Source organism: Narcine bancroftii, chromosome 3 (genome assembly GCF_036971445.1).
Source record: "Narcine bancroftii isolate sNarBan1 chromosome 3, sNarBan1.hap1, whole genome shotgun sequence".
Classification (NCBI taxonomy): Eukaryota; Metazoa; Chordata; class Chondrichthyes; order Torpediniformes; family Narcinidae; genus Narcine; species Narcine bancroftii.
Genome location: NC_091471.1, coordinates 104636420 through 104660614, shown reverse-complemented (window position 1 = coordinate 104660614; position 24195 = coordinate 104636420). Strand labels below are relative to the sequence as shown.

General features: G+C 40.1%; 1 protein-coding gene across 3 annotated transcripts in view; it reads right to left on the bottom strand.

Annotated features, from left to right (window-relative positions):
- Positions 1 to 24195, bottom strand: part of nfxl1 (nuclear transcription factor, X-box binding-like 1) — a 119409-nt gene that overhangs the window by 49771 nt on the left and 45443 nt on the right. For all 3 annotated transcript variants that reach the window (XM_069924723.1, XM_069924724.1, XM_069924725.1), the window contains exons 13-15: positions 23221 to 23380; positions 20882 to 20973; positions 15342 to 15363 (exon numbers count right to left, since the gene is read on the bottom strand). In XM_069924723.1, coding sequence (XP_069780824.1) covers positions 15342 to 15363; positions 20882 to 20973; positions 23221 to 23380 — 274 coding nt within the window. The remainder of the gene's footprint in view (positions 1 to 15341; positions 15364 to 20881; positions 20974 to 23220; positions 23381 to 24195) is intronic.

Here is a 24195-nt window from a genome sequence, read left to right as displayed (position 1 = left end):
GATGCATATGGTTTTGAATGCATACCGACTTTCATAGTATTTCTTTACCACATTCAGCATTTCATAATACACAAATACAGTGGAACCCTGATTTAACATGCCTGTGCCAATTCTGATATTATGTGATATTGGACCTATTAACATCCACTTTCTATTCTTTGAGATAGGATGTTAAGTGAGCCCATTTTAACAGGTGCAGTACTAGGGATGGCCACTCTGTGGCGCAGTGGATGTTTAGAAGTTGCGCATCTAAATGATTAAGTTAAGTGCAGTAATGTATATCGGAGTGGGGAATTCATCACTTTGTTGGGGGTGGGGGGCTGTTGCTGTGAACGGGATGGGGGATGAGTGCTACCATGACCGAGGGGTGGGGGGGGGGGGAAAGAGAGGCATGAGTGCTGCCGCGAACAGAGGGGTGAGAGGGATGAGTACTGCCGCGAACAGAGGGGTGGGTGGGATGGTTGGTTGCTGCCATGATCGATGTATGTATATATTGTGCACAGTGGTGAAACCCCAATTTAATGCGATCCTCTTTTTTCGAGATGCGACTTTTTTTAACCCCTAACTATTGTGTTATAACGGAGTTCCACTGTAATCTCAAACTTTATCAGAACAGCCCAACAGTATCTCCTCCATCACTAGCCACTAAAATTCACTAACTACCAGTACTTGAATCATGTCATCAGGCATTTCTTGTATTAGCACACTTTAGACTGTTGTGCATTGCAGTGAAAGGTGGAAATGCAAATCGCCTGGAGATCAGGAGCATCTTTCTATTGTACTGCTGGAAAGATGCACCTTGCATCCAACCTTCACCTTCTCCTAGTGTTCTCCAATTGCAGAATGGATTCTGTCCATCAAGAAGCATAAAAGATACAATCTTCACTGTGCAGAAAGTGAAAGTTGCAGAAGCAGTATCAGCCACCATTCAATGTCTTTTTCTGACTTTATTGTTTTGTTTCTCTTCAACAACTCAACTTTAGCATCTGACTGAAACCATCATCATACATCTACTCAGATGGCATTTAACCATGATGCTAACCATCTCTAATTCAATCTTAGTGCAGAAGAGTATCATCACCAATACATATCCTAATCTTGCTTATCTCAATTCTATTTATCATTTCCAACATGCCTTCCATCAGAGCAGCACAACCCAACAGATTAAATCAGTGGTGCTCAACCTTTTTCTTTCCACCCACCTACCACTTTAAGTACTCCCTATGCCATAGGTGCTCTGTGATTAGTAAGGGATTATTTAAGGTGGTAGGTGGGTGGAAAGAAAAAAGATTGAAGACTACTGTTTTAATCGTACCTCATTGACTTGTGATATGCATGGTTTCATCACTCCAAAGGAAATGGGCCAATGACAATTTTTCTCAAGCAAAATATTTCAGTAACAAGTGGGTCGAGAGCAGTGGTTCTCAACCTTCCCTTCCCACTCACATCCCACCTTAAGCAATCCCTTACTAATCACAGAGCCCCAATGGAATTGAGATTACTTAAAATAGTAATGCAAGTGGAAAGAAAAAGGTTGGGAACCACTGGATTAAATGAAAACTATTCAACCTGTTGCCTCCAGAACATTCATTCCAATCTCTGAGCTAATTGTAGTTGGAACCAATACCTTTGCAAATGCATCACTGGAGGCTAGTACCATTTTAATTGCAAAAGAGAGTGGCTTCTGCATAAATATCTGTAAGAAACTAGACTTTTTACCAAGCTGCCTTCAATACAGATCACCCTTCCAAACCACTGAAAAAAGATTCACAAAAAGACATGGGAAGATTTGAACATTTCTCAGCAGCCAACTCTTAAATGAAAACTGGCATTGATTAAAGAAATCTACCATTGCTTCCAGTAGTTCAGTGGTCTTTGACTGTCTGAGAATAGAAGGTCTGAAGATCAAGACCAAACTCTGTTATGAACCTCGCAAGCAACCAGATAGCGATGATCTGCTTCCTTATTTGCTGAAGAAAAAGACAATTCCCAATAGATAACCCAATGCACTGGCAATGTACTGACACAGTCTCTAAAATTCATAGACAGGAAAAGGAAACCAACATTTGGGCCCTTTTCCAAGTCAATGTGGAACTAACTGTAAGTGACAAGTCCAGGCAGCAGGATACATAATGGTTGATCATGACAGTTATTTCAAATGTATATTCAGTATGATTTGGTTGGATTGTGTGGATAGCACACAAAATGAAGCTTCTGACTGTATTTTGGTACATGCAACAAATAAACAATACATTTATCAACCCAATTCTCATTTTTAATCAACTTAAAATGGTAACTATCCACAACCACCACGCCTTCCCCCACTGTACACACATTCTACCAACCTAGCATGCATTTATTGCGCCATGATTTTCCCACCTCCTGGTTCATGTTATATCATTTTGAAGGTAGAATGGTAAGCCTTTCCAAAAAATACTGAGTAGAACAGCAATTGTCAAATTTCTTCCTCAGAATTTCAGAACCAGACATATGGGCTAACATCAGCATGAAGGAACATCAATTGGAAGAATGAATTTCCGTAGAAATTTTTTTTAAGATTAATCTGTTTACAAATGGTGGCATTTTACACATCAAACTTATTCCAGCTTTTCCAACCCCCCACTTATTTTCTTGTAACCTATTCCCTCTCATCCATCAACTTTCCCCCAGTTTTCTTTCCACCTAACTACAGTAACCAACATGCTTTTGAGAGAAGTGACAAAATTGAACATTTGGGAGAAATCTACACAGACATAGTAACAATAAATATACTCCATTCATTTAAGAGTTGTAACAGTTTTTTAAAATCACATTAAATTGAAAATTATTCAACAGATATTATTCTCTCTCTCCACTCCCCCAATTCCACAAAATAAGTCATAATTATTAGGCGTTGTTACATAATCCATCCCAAATGTTATGATAAATGTTATGATCAGCAATAAAATTTTGAAATCAATACCATTAGGATGTGGTCATTAGAACTGTGAAATCCCTTTGGATTGTGTTGTGCCAAGGTGTTAAATCCAAACAGAAAATTTCCGAAAGTTTCAGCTGCTTTTTAGATTTTAAATAGTTTCCTGCTTTTTTCATTTACTAATGTCTTAACATGCATGCTTCCTTCCTTTTAATAAAATTATTCTTTGGATTACAGCAGTATGTCAAAAATATTGTCAATAGCCCCTTTTCCACTGGCACCTTGTCCCAGGAATTAACTGGGAATTTACTGGGACAGGGTCCAGTGGCAAAGGAACACTGTCCGAAAGCCGGCATCAAATTATGTCACTTCACGCCAAGGGTTAACCGCCTCTACCCCTTCTCATATCCCCGGTGTTTGCTGATAAAAACCAGTGGAAAAGGGACAGCAGAAAGTCACCCATTTCCAATTGAAGGAAGAACATTCCAATCCCCGGGGATGACAATGTTCAGTGGAAAAGCAATTAATGTCCCAGTTAAGGGTGTTCCAGTGGAAATGGCACAAAGGCTTCCTATCCCAGGGCACTGCACAGCCAATTAACTATGATGCCAGTGGAAAAGGGGCTATTATGCAATGTGATAATGCATAATTTGACTGATTTTTTTTAAAAATCAATTCTTTTGACGATAAAAGTAGCAGCAGCTAGAATCCTCACAAATTGTTAATGTCGCTGATACATGCATGGAATTCATACGCAGAACAAAGCTGTAGTGTCCTTTTCAAATATATTCATAGAGCCTTACAATAAATATCAGCCTTATTGCCCAAGGTGCTGAACAAGCAGTGGATTACTTTGGATGCTTGCTGCGAGACTTCCATTTCAAATGATTTACCGTTTTTAATGACTGAGAAGAAAAAACAGAATGTCAAACGTCTAAGATTTCTGATGATATGAAGACAGGTAGCATGAAGCAATAGCAGATGGAAATATGGAACTATAAAGAAATACAAACAGTAAAATGGTAACAAGTGGCTTTCAAATGTTGTCACCCACTTAAGGCAGAAAGGGTAGAACAGTACACTTTCTAAAAAGTGACACTGAGTGCTGGACACAGCCAAGAAAGACTCAGCCACCACATTGAAAGTCGTTAATGACTGTTTTGTTCAAATTCAGTGCAGGCCCTTTTAAGGGCAGCATGAGTTCAGTCACCTTGTGCATTGTGACATCATAATCGCTGCCCCAGGCGCGCGCTGGGCAGGAAACTTGAGGCAGGGAGAAACCCTCACAGCGCCATCTTCCCATGGCTGCCCCGCCATTTGGCATTACACGCAGGGCTGGTTCGCCATGGGAGAGTGTGCCACCACAACAGCTAGAAATTGCAGGTGTCCAGAGATTTAAGGATCCTTATATTTAGATATTTAAAAAGATACTGAAAATTACTCACAAATGTGCTGCAGCCATAGGAAGTAATAGATAACTAACTTTTCAGATCTGGGCCTTTCATCACCTCACAATGGGCCCCAAGCCAAAACATTGGTTACCTATTACTTCCTATGGATGCTCTGTTCACCTTCTAAGTTTCTCCAGCACGTGAGGATAATTTTCAGTCTTGAACAACCTCAGTATTTGCAGACTTTCTCGTTTAACTGAAAATGATTTTGGCTCGAATGGAACATTGGACTTTACTTCTGTTCTGTTGTATTTCTGTTTTCTGGAAGACATTCAAACTCCTACCAAAACCATTCTAATCAGCCTTTACCAAAAATACAATGGTTAAGGAAATAGAGCAGAGTACATTGACTAGAATGGAATCTTGTCTCTAAGTGTTAAAACTGTGAGAAAATAACAGAAACTGGAAATCATATTTTTGGAATTGAGGAAGTTAAATGGGGATAATTGAAATTTAATGGTGCCAAGGGAATTGGAGGCCTTTGAGGGAAGCTATTTATGTTGATGGAATTTGGGGACAAAACTATATCTTACATTAGAAATAAGTTTACAGTCGGAGTGGTAGAAATTATAAACTAATTTTCACGAGGCTGCTCAACAGCATGAGAACCCATTGTATTACAGGAAACATACTCACATGGATAGAAGATTGGCTGACCAGCAGGATAAAAGGGACCTTTACTGGTCATCTTCTGGTGATTAGTGGTATTCCACAGTGGTATTAGGTGCAGGCACACAAAACTCAAAACGGTCAACCAGTTCACCTATCTCGGCTGCACCATTTCATCGGATGCTAGGATCGACAACGAGATAGACAACAGACTCGCCAAGGCAAATAGCGCCTTTGGAAGACTACACAAAAGAGTCTGGAAAAACAACCAACTGAAAAACCTCACAAAGATTAGCGTATACAGAGCCGTTGTCATACCCACACTCCTGTTCGGCTCCGAATCATGGTCCTCTACCGGCATCACCTACAGCTCCTAGAACGCTTCCACCAGCATTGTCTCCGCTCCATCCTCAACATTCATTGGAGCGACTTCATCCCTAACATCGAAGTACTCGAGCTGGCAGAGTCCGCAAGCATCGAATCCATGCTGCTGACGACCCAACTGCGCTGGGTGGGTCACGTCTCCAGAATGGAGGACTATCGCCTTCCCAAGATCGTGTTCTATGGCGAGCTCTCCACTGGCCACCGAGACAGAGGTGCACCAAAGAAGAGGTACAAGGACTGCCTAAAAAAATCTCTTGGTGCCTGCCACATTGACCACCGCCAGTGGGCTGATATCGCCTCAAACCGTGCATCTTGTCTTGGCGCCTCACAGTTCGGCCGGCAGCAACCTCCTTTGAAGAAGACCGCAGAGCCCACCTCACTGACAAAAGACAAAGGAGGAAAAACCCAACACCCAACCCCAACCCACCAATTTTCCCTTGCAACCGCTGCAACCGTGTCTGCCTGTCCCGCATTGGACTTGTCAGCCACAAACGAGCCTGCAGCTGACGTGGATATTACCTCTCCATAAATCTTCGTCCGCGAAGCCAAGCCAAAGAAGAAGGTGCTGGTGCCACTTCTTCCACATCATATGTCAATGATAGCTTTGTAGCCAGGTTTGTGAAACAATTAAAAATTGGAGGAGGGGTAGGTAGTGTTGAGGAAGCATTGAGACTGCAGAAAGACTTTGAAAATCTACCATCCTTACCCTGTCTGGCCTATAAACAACTACAAACTTAAGGTCGATAAACATGATATGTTCCAAATGGCCGAATTGCATCAAACTGCTACATAAAAACATCTCCATGTTTACATGGAGAGAAAACTGTTATTGATTTCTGAAGCAGATACAACCACAACTGTAACTGCAAAGTCTTCTATACAAAGATTTGAACATTTGTCTAAATTGGGAAAGCTAGTCTACAGACTGGTGAAACAGTATTTTGACATAATCATACTCTGAGAAATCTAATGATATGCCAAACTCTAGAGACTCCTTTATCAGGACCATTGTTTACATTCCATCCTACCATAGACATAACAATGTTCAATGTAGAATACAGACAGCACAGAGTTAAGATGAACTGCTGAATCCATGAAGGAATTAAATGTGATAACCATTCTATGCAAGGAAGCCTTTCAGGCAATTACCACCAACTGTTACCTCTCAATTAATGAATCAGCTGTTGAGCACAAAGTTCATTATGGCTGGGCAAATTCAATATCCATCTCCAAGAGTGGTTTGGTATCAATAAAAAGATGGCCAAGTCCTAAAGAATATTTGTTAGACTCTACATGTGACATAATGTAAGAAAATTAATGTTAATAAACCTCATCCTTACTAAATGAATTGATATCTATAAATGACAGCATTCATGGAAATGACTATTAAAATGTCCTTACTGAGAAATCAGTCTAAAAAGCAGTGACCACATTGTTGCAAGTCTGGAATCTCAAAATGGCCAGACACAATTTCTCTCCCCAGTGGATGTTACTGAAGTATTACAATTTTTAAACTAATGAACAATTTGATTTTTCCTTGAAGGAGGACTCAGGCAGAAATGTCAGCAATATTTCTTTGTCTCCTATAGATGCTGAATAAACCAGCCGAGTTCCTCCAGCATTTTGGTGTTTTCACTACTATCACAGCATCTGCAGCCTAATCGTGTTTCTTCCAACAATTTGATGGCGACCATTACCAATGCTGATAGAGTCATACAGCATGAAAATAAGCCTTTTGGTCCTACCTGTCCATGCCAATCAATTTAATTATCTAGGCTTGTCCCTTTTCTCTGGATTTGTCCTTTATCTGTCTAGCCCTCTCCTCCAGTTTTGGTCAATGTGCTTCAGGAAAGATGTTCTCAAGAGGGTGCAGAGAAGATATTTATTTGCAGGGTGGTAGTACCAGATTCCGGACATTGACACCTATGAAGCAAAAATTACATCCAATTAACCTACCAATCCCATGCATTTTTGGTGGGTGGGAGGAAACCAGAGCATTATGCAGGTCATGGGGAAGAATGTACAAACCTCTGACAGACAGCTCCAGGTTCGAACCCAGGTCGCTAGCACTGTTATAGCATAATTATAAATGCTGGATTACCAATGCTGAGGATGTTGCCAGAACTTGAGGGAGAAGTTGAGCAGGCTAGGGCTTTATTTCTTGGAGCACAGGAGCATCAGTGGTATACAAAAATCATGAGAAGAGCAGATCAGGTGAACACAGAATATTTTGCTAGAGAAGGAGAATCAGTAACCAGAGGACCTAGGTTTACGGTGAAAATTCTATTTATTTATTTTTACACACAGACGGTGGTGCGTGTTTGGAATGGCTGCTGGAATAGGTGGGTTGAGGCCTGTACTATTGTAATATTCGAGAGAAAATTGGTCAGATACATAGATAGGATGGATTTAGTGGGATATGGCCAAATGCACTGTTGGTGAGATATTTTGGTCAGCATTGGCCTGTTTCCTCACTCTGATTCTATCCATGTACCTGTCAAAATGTCCTTTAACATTTAATTTAACTCACCGCCACCACTTCCTCTGGAAGCTTGTCTCAAATAGGCATCACTTTCAGCTGGTGAATTTTCATTTTTATTTACCTAATTAAATTTAAATTAGTAATTTGTCACAATAGGACTTGAAAAATTCAGCTACTTGGGTTTGTTTGACTCTCCAGCTCAGTCCATAGCCTTTTAAATGCTCGCTCAGATGATTTTATTTTAAATGTCTGGATAGAGGTAAAGTCCCACAAGGTAAAGGCAAATGTTTTCATGAGGTGCAATTCCATCCTCAAAAACAGTACAAAAGAAACTAGTTTGTGCCGAATGAAGAAGAAAATTTTCTGTAAAAATTGGTAAAGCTATGAATACATACTTAATGATCATTAAAAAAATTTGAAGCATTTTATTAACATTTTTAAATCAATATGACACTAGAGTTAGTCCCTCCATCCTGTAATTTCACAATACATTAATGCCATCCATGTGTCACACTGAATGATTTAAAGTATATCTGACCAGTGCAAAGAAGTAATTCAAGGGTTAAGATTACATCCGCCTTCCCCCCACCCCCCCAAAAAAAAATCAAAGGCCACATTGTAAAATAATCACCTGCATTAATCCCCAGGGATAAGCCAGGTAATGGTAATATCATTTGCACTACATCCTACAGTTAGCTTTTCCCATAAAATTGATAGAATAATTGAAAAAAATGCATTTAGAGCAATTAAGGTAGATATTTACGCAACCTGTACCTTCCTCCAATAACTGAATAATTCACTACGTTTTACACAAAGAGGTTCTTTTGCACAAAATTTAATGTATGATATCCATTTTTTTTTTTGCAGATGATACTTTTCAACAATTACTTAAAGATTATAAAATATGTCTACCCATAAAATACAATAAGGTCATGCATGTACCTTACCATCTCAAAGGTTTGCAGTCTCTCGCACAGACGGAACTGACATTTAAAATATTACAGACTTCAAAGGAACATTTACTATAACTGAATAACTGACCTTTGTTATATCAAAAGCTATACAAGACATGTCACACTATCTCTTGCCTGTCTGTTTGAAACTGTCTATTATAAGCACAAGCAAAACAAAAGGGATCAATTTCAATGAACATCTTAGAGAATGACCTTGATTTTATACCCGACGTGACATTTTACTTTCAAGATTGGCTTTAGAGAACTGTGATTAAAAAGTCATGAAAATGTTGCTTTAAAATGTACACAACTGTCGAACTAAATGTAGCTTTCAAGATATACTTATAATGAGGGAGTAAATGGTAAAGCATCATATGGAATCCAGGGCAAGTTGGTAAATTTCCTTGATCATCGAAGATGAAAGATGATATTAGAGAGGTCTTCCTGATTTGATGTCTGTGATTTTGACAAAAATGAAGGTGAGCCAACTTGTAAACTTGCAGATGACATAAAACAAAATTGGTGGAGTCATCAAAAGCAAAGAAGGCTGTCAAGGATATACCAGGATAATGATCAGTTGGAAATTTGGGAAGATAAATGCAGTTTGGGAGGTCAAATCCTAGAGGAAAGTATCATGGAGGGTTTCTCAATATTTTTTGCCTATGACCCCCCTTAGGACTCTACTCATAGTTTATCGGACTCCTTTCCCTGTGAAGCAGTCAAATTTAGTTGGTTTCTTCCGTACTTCTCTCCTACTGACTACATTTAAAAAAATTATGACTTCACTCTGAGGCTCCCCTTAAATGTGCTGTGGCCCTTGTGGGAGGGGGGTGGGGTGTATTGACCTCTATTGAGAATGGTTGAAGTAGAGGATGAATCAACTTGGAGAGGGACAATTCAGCGTCAAAATTCAAGGACACACTAAATCTTAAGATTAAGATAATAGTCCACAAATGAACCCCATATTGTTTGGAATTTAATTTTTGAATCCTTCATAGTATATCTAATTTTTACAAAGTTAAACAAGACATAATATCCCCTAGCCACTGTGCATGTATGGGTGGAGTGTTATTTTCCATTAAATCAAAATTGTGCATCTGGCATTAAATAATGTAAAAGATAAAATCCCGGTTTGAATTTAAGTCAGTAATCCATCAACATTTTGACGTCATCCAAAAAGAGCAATTATAAGGGCTTGGAACCAATTTTAACTTATGAATTACAGATAATGTTTGAAAAACATTTTACAAAATTCTTCTAAGCTAGGGCAAGTCCAAAACATATGAACTAAAGAAGCATCACCTATTTCACATTTGTCACATAAAGGATTTATGTCTGAATAAAAACAAGACCATTTAATTTTAGACATATGTCCTATATGGACCACTTTAAATTGCAGCAAACAATATCATGCACAAAAGGAAGTAGTGTTAATCAAATTAAAAATGGAGTCCCATACCTCATCGGACAATGACAGATTCAAATCCTGCTCCCAGGCATTCTTGATTTTAACGGGGGGGGGGGGGGGGTGGGGGTGGAATTAGTCCAAATTACGTTAGCCAAATTATTATAAGAGATATTAAGCCTTTATGGGAAGATTGTAGATCAAAAAATCTATCCAGAACAATTCCCTAAGGGATTCCAGGAAAATCAGGGATCGGAGATTGAACAAAATGTCTAATTTGTAGATATCTAAAAAAATGAGTTTTAGGTCAATTAAATTGTACCACCAATACCAAAGGTATTTGAAACATTTAATACCCACTGTGTCGGTCATTGAAGGCAGTGACTTGTAAAGTGATTGGATATAATTGGGTCCGCCAGAGAAAAACTCTGGAATCCAAAAAGCTTCTAAACTGTGCCCATGTTCTCAGACTGTGCTTAATTATCGGGTTATCAGTTAGTTTATATCAAGAACAGGATAAAGAAGACCCTAGAATTGCCAACATGGAAGTATTCTTAACAAAATTTAGTTACACTTTCATACATGAGGAGCGGTCAATTTGATTATCAAATTGTTGCAAAAGAATCAAGTTACGTATATTGACTGCCCAATAATAAAATCTAAAATTAGGAAATGCCAAACCACCATTGCCTATAGCTTTTTTAAAATGAACTTTATTTAAGCGGGGGTGTTTTCCTTGTCATATAAAAGATATAAGCAAATCAAGTGAATCGAAAAAAGATTTAGGAATGAAAATTGGAATTGATTAGAAAATTTACAAAAATTTAGGTAAAATTTTCATTTTAATATAATTGATACAGCCAATCATGGAAATAGATAAAGGTGACCATCTTGATAAAGAGTAATTTAACATAATTAAATAAAAGAGAAAAATTTTCCTTAAAAAAGATGTTTATAACTCCTAGTAATTGTAAAATTATCCTTCACAATTTTAAAAGGAAAATTAAAATACCTGGTATAGGACCATTTAGAGGTAAAAATTCACTCTTCTGCAGATTCATCTTATATCCTGAAAATTGGCTAAATTGAGATAGCAAAGATAATATGCTTGGTAAAGAAGCAACTGAATTAGATACAAAAAGCAAAAGATTATCTGCAAATAAGGAACCCTTATGTTCAATCCATGTAAAATCTCATCATTCATTAAAGCCAATTGCTTGTGGTTCTAATGCAATCAAATCAGCGTTCCTGGTGACAAGCACACCTAAAAGCCAGCAGACCGTGATACGGTACTGGCCCTAGCAAATGAACCGGCGGATGAACAGCAAGGGCAGCTTAAGGGCCAGCGACCCCAAAATGGTGCTGGCCCCGTTGCATAGCCAGCAGACAGGGACAGCAAGCGGGGAAGAAGGGATTGTCACGTAAGAGGGTAGCCACGTGAGGGAAACCCGCTTTTGTTATGCAGGTCTTTGCGTCAGTAAAAAGGGAGAAATGGCGGGAACACGAGAGGTACAAAAGTCGGGCCTGAGCCCCAATAAAACACAGAGCTTAACCTGACTGCACTCGTGTGTGTGTCTTTCTTTTGAGTAGCGCGCAGATAACAGTTTAGATGTCATCTAAACCCAACGGTGAGTGAGCCGGCAGCAGTTCACACAGTTTCTCTCAAGCTGCCGACCTTCTAGATGAATCAGCTATGTATGTGGTTTGTCCAGGCTGAGGCACAGTTTCAAATCCAGCAGATCACAGCACAGTCCACCCGTACCACCACGTGGTGAGCACCCTGGACCAGGACATGGTGAGCTGGGTGGTCAACTTCATTCAGTAGCCCCCATCAGAAGGCACATACACTGCCTTCAAGGACTTACTAATCGAGACCTTTGGGCTCTCACAGCGTGAGAGAGGGGCACGCCTGCTCCACCTGGACAGACTGGGGGACAGGACCCCGTCGGCTCTCATGAACAAGATGTTGGCCCTCCTAGGCAAACATGAACTCAGCATCATGTTCGAGCAGGCATTCCTGGAGTAACTGCCCGAGGACGTCCAACTGGTCCTGGTAGGCACTGACTTTAGCGACCCCCAGAAAGTCACAGCATGAGCAGACGTTCTGCGGAAACAGAAAAGAGAGTGCTCGGCATCCATGGGGCTTGCCGCTAAACCCACAGACAGACCCTTCCAGACCTGCCAAAGGAACAACAGTCCCACAGAGGAAGCAATTCCAACAACCACCAGAGATGGGGTTCCGAAGCCCGCCGGTGAAGGGAAATGCCAGGGCCAGCCATTGCTAATGGCCATGACGGCTGGCCAACAAGATAGCCTTCTGTAGGTTTGGGATCGCCAGTCTAGACTGTTTTTCCTCATGGACACACGAGCAGAGGTCAACGTCCTGCCCCCATCAGGACACGACAACAGGAACAGGCAGTCGGCCCCTATGATGAGGGCTGCCAACAACAGCATGATTCGGCCTATGGTACCTGGAAGGTCCAACTGCAGATGAGAGGCAGCCTTTTCTCATGGGTATACACACTGGGCTCAGTGGAACAGCCACTCCTTGGAGCAGACTTCCTGCATGCCCATAGTCTGCTCGTGGACCTCAAGGGTTGGAAACTGGTCCATGCCAGGACTTTCCAAACCATCCCCATCAAAGGCACCAAGCTCTGGGCAGTGAGCGCACCCAAAATCCAGCAGACTACGCAGCAGAACTGGCCCTACCAAGCGAACCGGTGGACGAACAGCAAGGGCAGCTTAAGGGCCAGTGACCCCAAAATGGTGCTGGCCTCGCTGCACAGCCACAGACAGGGACAGCGCGTGGGGAAGAAGTAATGGGCAAGCAAGAGGGTACCCATGTATGGGAAACCTGCCTTTGTTATGCGGGTCATTGCATCAGTGAAAAGGGGGAATTGTCAGGAACGCTAAAGGTATAAAGTCAGGGCTGAGCCACCAGTAGCACGTGTGTGTGTGTGCGCGCGTGCGCGCGTGTGTGTGTGTGCGTGCGTGCGTGCGCCTTTTGAGTAGCGTGCGGCTACATTAATACCAACTTAAAAAGTTATGGACTTAAAGGACAGCCTTGACGAGTACCCTGTTGAAAATTAAAAGGTTTTGATTGTTGTAGTGAAAATATAATAATTTAATCCATTTGATAAAGCATGGTCCAAAATTAAATTTCTCCAGGGTCACAAATAGATAATCCCACTCTACCCAATCAAAAGCTTTATTTGCATCTAAAGAAAGAACAGTTTTAGGGACAGGGGTGGGGGATAAATATAAAATATTTAATATACAGTGTATATTAAAGTAAGAATAATGTTTGATCTTCAGAAATGATTGATGGTAAAATATTTTCCAGTCTGTGGGCGAATATTTTAGCCAAAATTTTCATATCAACATTAGTAAAGAAATAGGCCTATAAGAAGTGCATTCAAGTGGATCTTTCCCCTTTTTTAGAACAAAAGAAATACAAAATTCATTAAAAGATTATGGAAGATTTCCTTGTTTAAATGGGTCATTAAGCACAGAGCTTTGTTGGGGCATGAGAAATTTATAAAATTCCACTGAATACCCATAGGTCCTAGAGATTGAAGAGTTTGTAAAGAAATCGCAAAACGTATTTCCAGTTGGGAAATCGGTGTTCCAGACTCATACGCTTATTCAGAGCGTAGGAAAATTTAGGTGGTCCAAAACATACATCATTAAGCTATTATCATTTTTAGATTCGGAAGTATACAATCTGGAGTAAAATTCTCTCAAGATATCATTAATTTTAGAATGATCTGTAATATCCCTACCATCATCCATCAGAATCTTAGTAATTTGTCTCTTAATTTGTCCCTTTCAATTGGTTGGCCAAAAGCTTACCCAATTTTTTTACCACATAAATATTGTTTAGTAAATATTAGAGTCTTGGATGGTTAGTGTGGGCAGGTCTTTTGGTCATTCAGCAGTCTCATGCCTGCAGGAAGATGCTGTTTCTCATGTGCTGGGTCTAATATTCGTGTTTCTCTCCCCCAGTAGAGTAGTTGCAGGGTAGAAGGGGTCCTCAATGATTTTGCATGGCCTCTTCAGACAGGAATCCCAGGAGGCAATGTCAAATTTTGGGAGGGGGTGTGCAGAGGGGAGGTTTGGTGGGGAGAAGGGAGACCTCAGCGATCCTCTCTTATGGACGTGGATTGGCCTCCGATTCAATTCTCTTCAGCAACAATACCACACTGAGATCCAGCCAGCCTGGATGCTCTCAATAAAGCTCCTGTAGAAGGTTGACATGATAGTGGCCAGTAGCCTTGCCCGCTTCAGTCTTCTCAGGAAATGCAGTTGTTGTTGCACCTTCCTGACAAGTGAGGAGATGTGTGCCCACAATAGATCAGTTGTGAAGTAGACTCCAAGGAACTTGGTGCTCTCTACTCTCTCCACTACCAAGTTATTGATGTGCTGTGGAGGGTAGTCATTTCTGGTCTTCCTGAAGTCCACCATCATCTCCTTTATCTTATCCACATTGAAACTCAGAACATTATTTTAGCACCATATCATGAGCTTTTCCACCTCTTTTCTAAAGTGCAACGCATCGTTGTTGCCAACAAGGCCAACTACTGTTGTGTCATCTGCAAACTTAATTACTCAGTTGGAGCTGGATCTGGCAATGCAGATGGTTGTGGTTCAGAAGCATGAACAGGAGCAGGCTGAGCATACATCTCTGTGGTGCGCCAATGCTCAGCCTGACAGTGCTCAATGTTCTATTACCGACCTAGATAGATAGACTGTGGTATTTCCATTAGGAAGTCCAGAATCCAGTTACAGAGGGGTGTTGAGTCGCAGCGAGGACAGTTGTGCGCTTATGATAATAAAAATGCATATTTGAACTATGCAGACAAAAAGGATATTTTATGTTGAAAGCTAACAATTGTTAAAAGCTGCCTTGCAATGCACACTGAAGTGAAAACAGAATTCAAATGGTGATGCAAGTTAAATTTGAGGATTAAAACTTAACTTCTGCCAATCCTACCAACATTATCTTCAGAATAAAGTGCAATAAATTCTGCCAAAATCTCATCAAGTGCAAACATTCAAAAAAGCAACTTTAGCTTAAGTATTTTATCTGATTGACAAGAAAGCATTATGCATTTTCTCTAATTATTCAATTTGCACTCACCTCATGTTTTCCAAGGCAAGCCCTACAAGACAAGATAATGAATATTATTAAATATTTAGATAATGAAACAAAAAATAACAATATTATTAACCTTTACACTGTTGGAACACTTTATGAATCAATTCATTCAGCAAGCATTCTAAACCATACAGAAATATCTTGAGTGGGGACAGTGGTGATGAAGAGTAGTTATGTGCTTGTTTCTTTTCCTCCCTACAGAATTTGTCAAAAGGGGGGAAAAAGAAGTTTGCTCACTTTGCTGACTGTTGCAAAACTTTATAAAACAAATGTGTCGCTTTGACAAAAACTTCTGAAAATTGAGATTTAAAAGAAAACTTTTGAAAACTATGTGCAAAGAACCTGAAAAAATTTGAGTAACATTTATCAGTAGCATGTTATTAAAATTGCCCCTTCAGCCACAATAAAAAGGGAGTTGCTATTACATCCTGAAACCTCCAAAACAAAAGAAATGAATGAATATAACAAACACTATAATATGATGAACTCCAATTCATTAACATATGATTACGATACACTAATAAATGTCAGAGTATTTGAGTACTCCTTTAGAAGATTGGGTTTAACATTAAGAACCTATTCACTGCCACCCATTGTAAAATTCCCACCAGAGTGCAAGCTTAAAAGCCAAACACCATTCAATACTTGAGGTTTAGTCATGAAATGTCAAGTTAAAAAAAATGAAAACTTCAGTTGTTGAAAGATGCATGGTTTTGACTTTATTTGGTTTGTGGTTACCAAAGATAAACTCAGGTTTCTTTACACATCATCTATGACTACCAGCGGGCACACAAAACTCAAAACCAGTTTACCTATCTCGGCTGCACCATTTCATCGGATGCAAGGATCGACAACGAGATAGACAACAGACTCGCCAAGGCAAATAGTGCCTTTGAAAGACTACACAAAAGAGTCTGGAAAAACAACCAACTGAAAAACCTCACAAAGATAAGCGTATACAGAGCCGTTGTCATACCCACACTCCTGTTCGGCTCCGAATCATGGGTCCTCTACCGGCATCACCTATGGCTCCTAGAACGCATCCACCAGCGTTGTCTCCGCTCCATCCTCAACATTCATTGGAGGGACTTCATCCCTAACATCAAAGTACTCGAAATGGCAGAGGCCGACAGCATCGAATCCACGCTGCTGAAGATCCAACTGCGCTGGGTAGGTCACGTCTCCAGAATGGAGGACCATCGCCTTCCCAAGATCGTGTTATATGGCGAGCTCTCCACTGGCCACCGTGACAGAGGTGCACCAAAGAAGAGGTACAAGGACTGCCTAAAGAAATCTCTTGGTGCCTGCCACATTGACCACCGCCAGTGGGCTGATATCGCCTCAAACCATGCATCTTGGCGCCTCACAGTTCGGCAGGCAGCAACCTCCTTTGAAGAAGACTGCAGAGCCCACCTCACTGACAAAAGACAAAGGAGGAAAAACCCAACACCCAACCCCAACCAACCAAGTTTCCCTTGCAACCGCTGCAACCGTGTCTGCCTGTCCCGCATCGGACTTGTCAGCCATAAACGAGCCTGTAGCTGACGTGGACATTACCCCTCCGTAAATCTTCGTCCGCGAAGCCAAGCCAAAGAGAGACTATAACTTCCAATAAATAGGAAACACTTATTTAATTTTCAATTACTTGCCCATAAATAGAAGTACCTTGTACTCCTTTTATTTCTCAGCTCCAATTGCATTCAACACAGTTCTTGGTTCCTCCAGCATTCCAAGCATCCTCTCCATCAGTCGTGAATGAAAAATGCAATCTTTTATTTGCCCAATACCACTAAATTCCAACCAATTTATTTTCCTTGCTAACTCTATGCTGCTACTGTATGTTTTTTTTTTCTTGCCAGGTGCCCTTCCATCCACACCAACATATTTCCTACTCTTACAACCATCCCCACCCCAACTCTCCATTACTCAAGGGCAGACCCAAAAAAACTCAGCTAATGTCCAGAAAACATCTCACTCATCAAGACTATGTACATCTCAGCAATTACATTTGACATTTCCTCTGTATTTATATGACGCTACCAACAACATTCATGGAAAATGTATTTCACAAACTCAGACCATTTGGCAGAACCAGGTCATGCCCGTGTGATGTGTCAGTAATCTCATTCAGATTTCAGATTTATTGTCAGAGTACATACACGACATCACATATAACTGAGGGTGAGGCAGAATTACCACTTATTGGTAGCCCAAAAAAAACTGTTCACAACATACACATATAAACAATAAAGATAACAAATGTAAACAAACAGACTGTGCCATAGAGAAAATAAAATCAATAAAGTCCACAAGTAAGAGTCCTTAAATGAATCCCTGATTGAGTTTGCTGTGGAGGAGTCTGACGGTGGAGAGGTAGCAGCTATTCCTGAACCTGGTTGTGTGAATCTTGTGGCACCTACATAGCATATCTAGGGTATGACAGAGCTGGGGCACCACTTGCAAGGGAGCACCACTGTGCTCACTTTACCTGTCCAATATCAGAGTCCCTAGCCGAATATGGCTGCTTCGGGGCCATTCTAGCATGTAAACTGCACCTGGTGGCAGCTCAATGCGTGTACAATGACCCACCAGTGCCAGCCAGGGAAACACAGAGCAGTTTCAGCTGCATGGGGGATTATGGGTAGAGAAGGTGGCCATTTTTCCTAATGATCCTGCATTGAGCCACTGGTGCCAATGAGCTGCTCCGAAGACCAAAGCAGCCCAGTGAGGTGCCAAAGGCCAGGCAGCTGGCTGTCAACAGGTCCCTGATGGCCCCGCTGTCTGCCTGCCCTGGCCGCACAATGACCCTGATGACAGCCTACAGATATTTTCCAATTAATACCTTACCAATCTGCTCTGTGTCCCACTTCCCAAACAAACTTCTGACAGACTTTCATCACTAGAATGTTATTGGTGTTATTGGTAGCCCAGTGTTATTGGAAGAGGAAAAGACAGATTAGCGTCTCACAAACTGTATCCACAAGCTGTGTGTGGTGGTGGTGGTGAGGGGTGCTTAAAATGGAAATCATGTCGGTCAGCAGCGGCAATGGTTAGTGTGTGGGAGTTTTTTGAGCATTTTTTTTTAAACTGAGGTGGTGGTGGTGGGGGGGGTGTTTCTGATGTCAATGGCAGCCCTAGGTCATTAACTGACCTAGATGCACAACTGGGCACCTACACTTCTTTCCTGATGATAGGAGCAAGAACAGAATATGGATCCTTGATGATTGCTGCTGCTCTCTGACACCAGCGTTCCTTGTAGATGCTCTCAATAGTATTGAGGGTTTTGCCTGTGATGTCTTGGGCTGTGTCCACTACCTTTTGGAGGACTTTATATTCAGGTGTTCCTATACCACACCGTGATGCAACAGGTCAGCACACTTTCCATCACACATCTGTGGAAATATGCCAGGGCTTTTGGTGTCATATCAAACATCTGCAAACTCCTGATGATATAGAGACATTGACAAGCTTTCGTCCCGATGCCATTAGTGTGTTGGGTCCAAGAAAAATCCTCCAAGATAGTGACTCCTAAGAACTTACCCTCTCCACCTCTGATCACCCAATGATCACTGGATCATATACTTCTGGTTTTCCCTTCCTAAAATCAACAATCAGCTCTCTGGTTTGGGTGACATTAAGTGCAAAATTATGGTTGATTGGTGCACTATTCAGTCCTATCTCACCCAAATCTGTCATCATATCTATTTTTTTTTCATTTCTTCACTATGTGTTTAGTCAGCATCCGATTAATTGTATTTTTATTATTGGCTTCAAAGACACTTTTCAGAATTCCTTACGAGATTTCATGGTGACTGTCTTGTATTAATTTTTCCCCAAATTATACATTCCAACAAAAATGGAAGCATTTGCTAGATTTTAATTCCAGGAAAACCTTTCCATCTCTGTTAAATTATCCCTTAGCATTCTTTCCTTACGAGAGGCCTCAACTATTCACCAATCCAAACGTGTTTCCCCAACTTGATAAAAACGATCCATGGATGATGAATGCTGGCATTGCGAATAAATGTTGGAATTGCTCACGATGTCCAGATATGAAAAAAAAATGTACTTAAGCTTTAAAATCCCTCTCCTCTTTGATCATTTATTCCTCCTTGATCATTTATTCCTCCTTTGGCCAATGAACTCATGTGGTGTCCTTGGTTCTACTTTCTCTAATTCCCTTTCATCGCATTTCCAAATTTGAAAACCACATCTCAAAGATAGACCATTATTTCAAATTGTCAATGGATTAGTTATGCTCAGAACATTTATTCCACACATTTGTCAAAAAAATGAAACTATGCAAAGCATTTCGCATTTAATAGAAAACATTAAATGAAAATGATATTCAATGCAGACCCCACACTGAGATGCCATAGGTAAGTATGCTCTCAATGGTATCGCAATAAAAATCAGGCCAACCATTGTGGTGTCATCTGAGAACTTGATTATGGAATTAGAACCATATACAAGAACGCACTCATAGTGTGGTATGGAAATTGTCTCATGTCAGACCATAAAGCACTTCAGTGGGTGATGAAAACTGCCCAGCAGATTATCAGCATTCAATTGCCCATCACTGGGAACATCTAACAGGAATGCTGTCTGCGGAGGGCGAAAAGCATCATCAGGGATGCATCACACTCAAACTATGGACTTTTTTCTCTTCTTCCATCTGATTGGTGCTACAGGAGCCTTTGCTCTCGAACCAGAAGGCTTAAGAAGAGCTTTTTTCCCCTGAAGTTGTGACCCTGCTGAACCTTAAATCACAGTGCTGAGTGGTACTGCGCTCACATGATACTGTCAGTATTTTTTAAATTGTTTGCTTGCTGAATGTGCTCGTTTTTATTTGCACGTAGTTATTTATTTGTATATAGCACTTTTTTTTTTAAAAACAATTTCATTGGCTTTGTATTTTACTTGGCACAATGACAATATAGTTGAATCTAATCTAATTTAATACAATGTAATATAATTTCCAAATAATCAGATACCAAGGCCTGGAGTGGAAACTGAGGCTCCAGCATGCAGGACAGATGTGCATCCAGACAGTGGCGAACAATTGGTTAGGAAGCTGAAACTCACTGGATTCTATATTCTACTTCCTTCAGACTCGATGGGTAATAAATGCCGCTTGACATGTAAACAAAACTCGTGAAATGTTACATTTCTTCAATCATTTAGAAAATCTGCTTGACCAAGGGTGTTGGGTCATTTGAGTTTTACTGTACCTTATTAATGGATTTATTTCAAAAACTAGACAATAGCAAAAGCACACCTCAATATAATGGAAAGTTCTGAATTTGTTGTTTCAACAAATTATACAAAAATGTACATGAGTAACTTGGAAATTACATAATTAAAGATAATATTTGAAAGCTTAAGTTGGAAGCAAAGTTCCCAACTAATTGGACATTAGCCATAATATGTTAAATATCAATTGTTTGCTTTCACAATTAACTACAACACTTAAATTCTGGTACAGGAATCAAAGAATCATAGTGTAGAACACTTGTACTTACGTGGGAATAGGAACCATACACGATGGACAAGGCAATGCAGTTCGAATGAAAGCTGGTTCAGAACGACGCTCCCAAGGGCCGGAGGGTTGACACTAAGAGGACATAATGATTACTAAGAGTGCCTCATTAAAAGATGCCAGAACATGCACAATTTTGTGATTTTTCAGATAATTTTTGCTAGCTTTGAGAATTTGCTAAAGATGTAAAGTAACTAAATTAATTTAATTTTCAGTTTCTTTACTGCTCTGAAATTAAAATTATGTAATTTGCTTCTTATTAGTAAGAACGTAAAAACTGAATCTAATTTTCTGCACAGTAAACAAAAAGATAATCTTCTTAATGAAAATATTAATTTAATCACTGTAGAACAGTATTAAATGTAAGTTTTATTAATACCTTACTTTCATCTCCAGATATTGGCTTTTACTTTTTTTTGACACAAATAAATGAAATACACAAAATTATTAGTTAAGCCTTGATAGAAGCAAAAATAATCATTATTCTTTCAATCCAATATCAAAATTTAACATTAATTGTCCAGAATGGGAAAGCCTGATATAATGAGCTGTTTTGTAATGCAAGTACTTATTTCATTGTTTTCTTCCTTTTTTGTTGAAACCCTGGAGCTTAGTTTACCCTCTCAAAATTACTAGCAAAATTAAAAGCAGACAACTGGAATCAACCACGTAATGGGAGTTGGAAATTGGTTAGAAGACAAGAGTTAGTCAGGAAGGTTCAGTTACTCGGTAGTAAACTGAATTCAACATTGGCTTTATGGACGAAGCCAGAGAGTGGTGTTGGATGAATGCCTCTCTGACTGAAGGCCGTGTCGAGTGGTGTGCCTCAAGGATCAGTACTGGGACAAGTGATGTTTGTCCTCTACATCAAATGATCAATATGATAATGTATAAATTGGATTAGCAAGTTTGAAGATAAGACAAAGGAAGGCTATCAAAGTTTGCAGAGGGATTTGGACCAGTTGGAAAAATTGGATTAAAAATGGCAGATGGAATTTAATGCAGACAAGTGTAAAGTATTGCATTTTGGAAGGACAAACCAAGATACAACGTACACAATAAATGGTAGTGTGGTAGAACAGAGGGATCTCGAAATGCAGACACAAAATTCCATGAAAGTGGCATCACAGGTGGATATGGTCATAAAGAGAGCTTTTGGCACATTGGCCTTCATAAATTAATATTGAATATAGGAGTTCAGATGTAATGGTAAAGACATTGGTGAGACCAAATTTATGATCATCGAATTACAGAAAATATATCAATAAATTAGAAAGAATGCAGAGAAGATTTACTAAGATGTTACTGGGACTTCAGGAACTGAGTTACAGGGAAAGGTTAAACAGGTTAGAACTTTATTCCCTGGAATGTAGAAGAATGAGGAGAGATTTGATATAGATGTATGTAATAATCATGGGTATAGGTAAATGTAAGTAGGATTTTTTCACTGAGGTTAGGTGAGATACAAACCAGAGGACATGGGTTAAGGGTGAAAGGAAAGATGTTTAGGGAGAGGGTGGAGAAATTTCTTCACATAGGGTGGTGGAAGTATGGAACAAGCTGCCAGCTGAAGTTGTAAATGTGGGCTCAATTTTAACATTTAAGAAAAATTTGGACAGGTATATGAATGGGAAGGGTATGGAGGGATTGGGACAGGGCACAGATCAGTGGGATTAGGCAAAATATTAGTTTGGCACAGACTTGAAAATCCAAAGAGCCTGTTATTTGTTCTGAAATATTCTATGGTGCTAAAGAGTGGAAATAAATAGTAGGACTTTGGCTGATAACTTATTGACCAATTCCAAAAACATAAAAAGAAACAATTCAGTAAAAATTAGTAATGAGAACAGAGCAACAATACACCAATTTCTGACAAGAATATGCAGCTAACTGCTTAGCATAATTCAAAATACAAAAAGATAGCCACACCAGGAGAACAATGAGAGGTTGCAAATTCTGTTCCCTAACTAATAGCATACCCACACATATGGAGAAATTGTCCATCGAGAGTGAAGCAATAAAAAGTTTATTCTAGTAAGAGCTGCAACTTGGCTAATGAGATGATGAAAATTTTATTGAGACAGGAAAGAAAATCATTTAAATCATCAGGGAGAGAGGGAAAATAGTTGGAATTTTTTCCAAAATATTTCAACAATTAATAGAAACATCAGAAACCAGACTTTTCCGCTACATTTTTACTGGTCAAATATTATATACAAGATAGATATATCCACTACACTGTCTTCTATGAGCCAGCCAATTTCTAATCCAAACTTCATACAGGTATTATTTCAAGTTATACTCTATATGAAATTTTCTTACAGAATTCTCTTGCTTAACCAGAACTTCATCATGACATGGGTCAGGGCAAAGATGAGCACAAGTGGTTCGTGCTTTTTGGCAGGACTGTTTACAAGGAGGGCAAGGACCAAAGTGGCATCGATGTTTCTCTCTACTCTGGTGATGACAAGTGGGTGGCTTCCTGGAGAGAAAAATAAGAAAACATTCTTCAGATAGTTAGAAAAAATTCTATAATCAAAAATGTATTTTTAAAGAAATGGAGTACTGATCAATTTTATTTACAGATGTCTAACCTTTTATTTGGAATTCTGAAAACCAGTAACCTCCGAAAGCTGGCACTTTTTTTGGTAGATGACAACTGCTCATCAAAGATGGAGTTTGGCACCAAATGTGACCCAATGCGACCCTCACTCAACTCCCGTGTATCCTGTTGCATTCCACTACATTGTAAATGCCACCGAATCGCTTATACTGATGCCCATCCTGCGTTGTGGTGCTTTAAGTTGGCCTGGCAGCAGCAGCTCAATTTCCTTCGTCGCTACCCATAATCCCTCACGCAGCTGAAATTGCTGTTCCAGCGCCAGGGAACCAAGAAGGGACAGTTCTCCTGGCGCTGGCACAGTGTGGGGAGAGACAGAGGGATGGCAGCGCAACTCAGGCGGGTGAGGAGATGGGACGGTCGAGGAGAGACGGCAGCGCAACTCGGGCGGGCTTAAAGGGACAAAAATCAAAATGATTCCAAAATCCGGAAGATTTTGAATAATGGCAGGTGTCCAGTCCCGACAATCCCAGATAAAAGGTTAGGCGCCTGTAGTTGACAACTAAGTTCTTATGGGACAAAAAACAAACTGCATGGGGTTGTGTTTAGACAGAATCTACATGAACAGAACATAAGAAAAAGAAACAACTCTTGTTGCTTTGGCTCAGACCATTTGGTCGCATTAGTTTAGGTAATATTTCTGCATCATACAAGCTATCTTTCTGGGAGTGTAATTC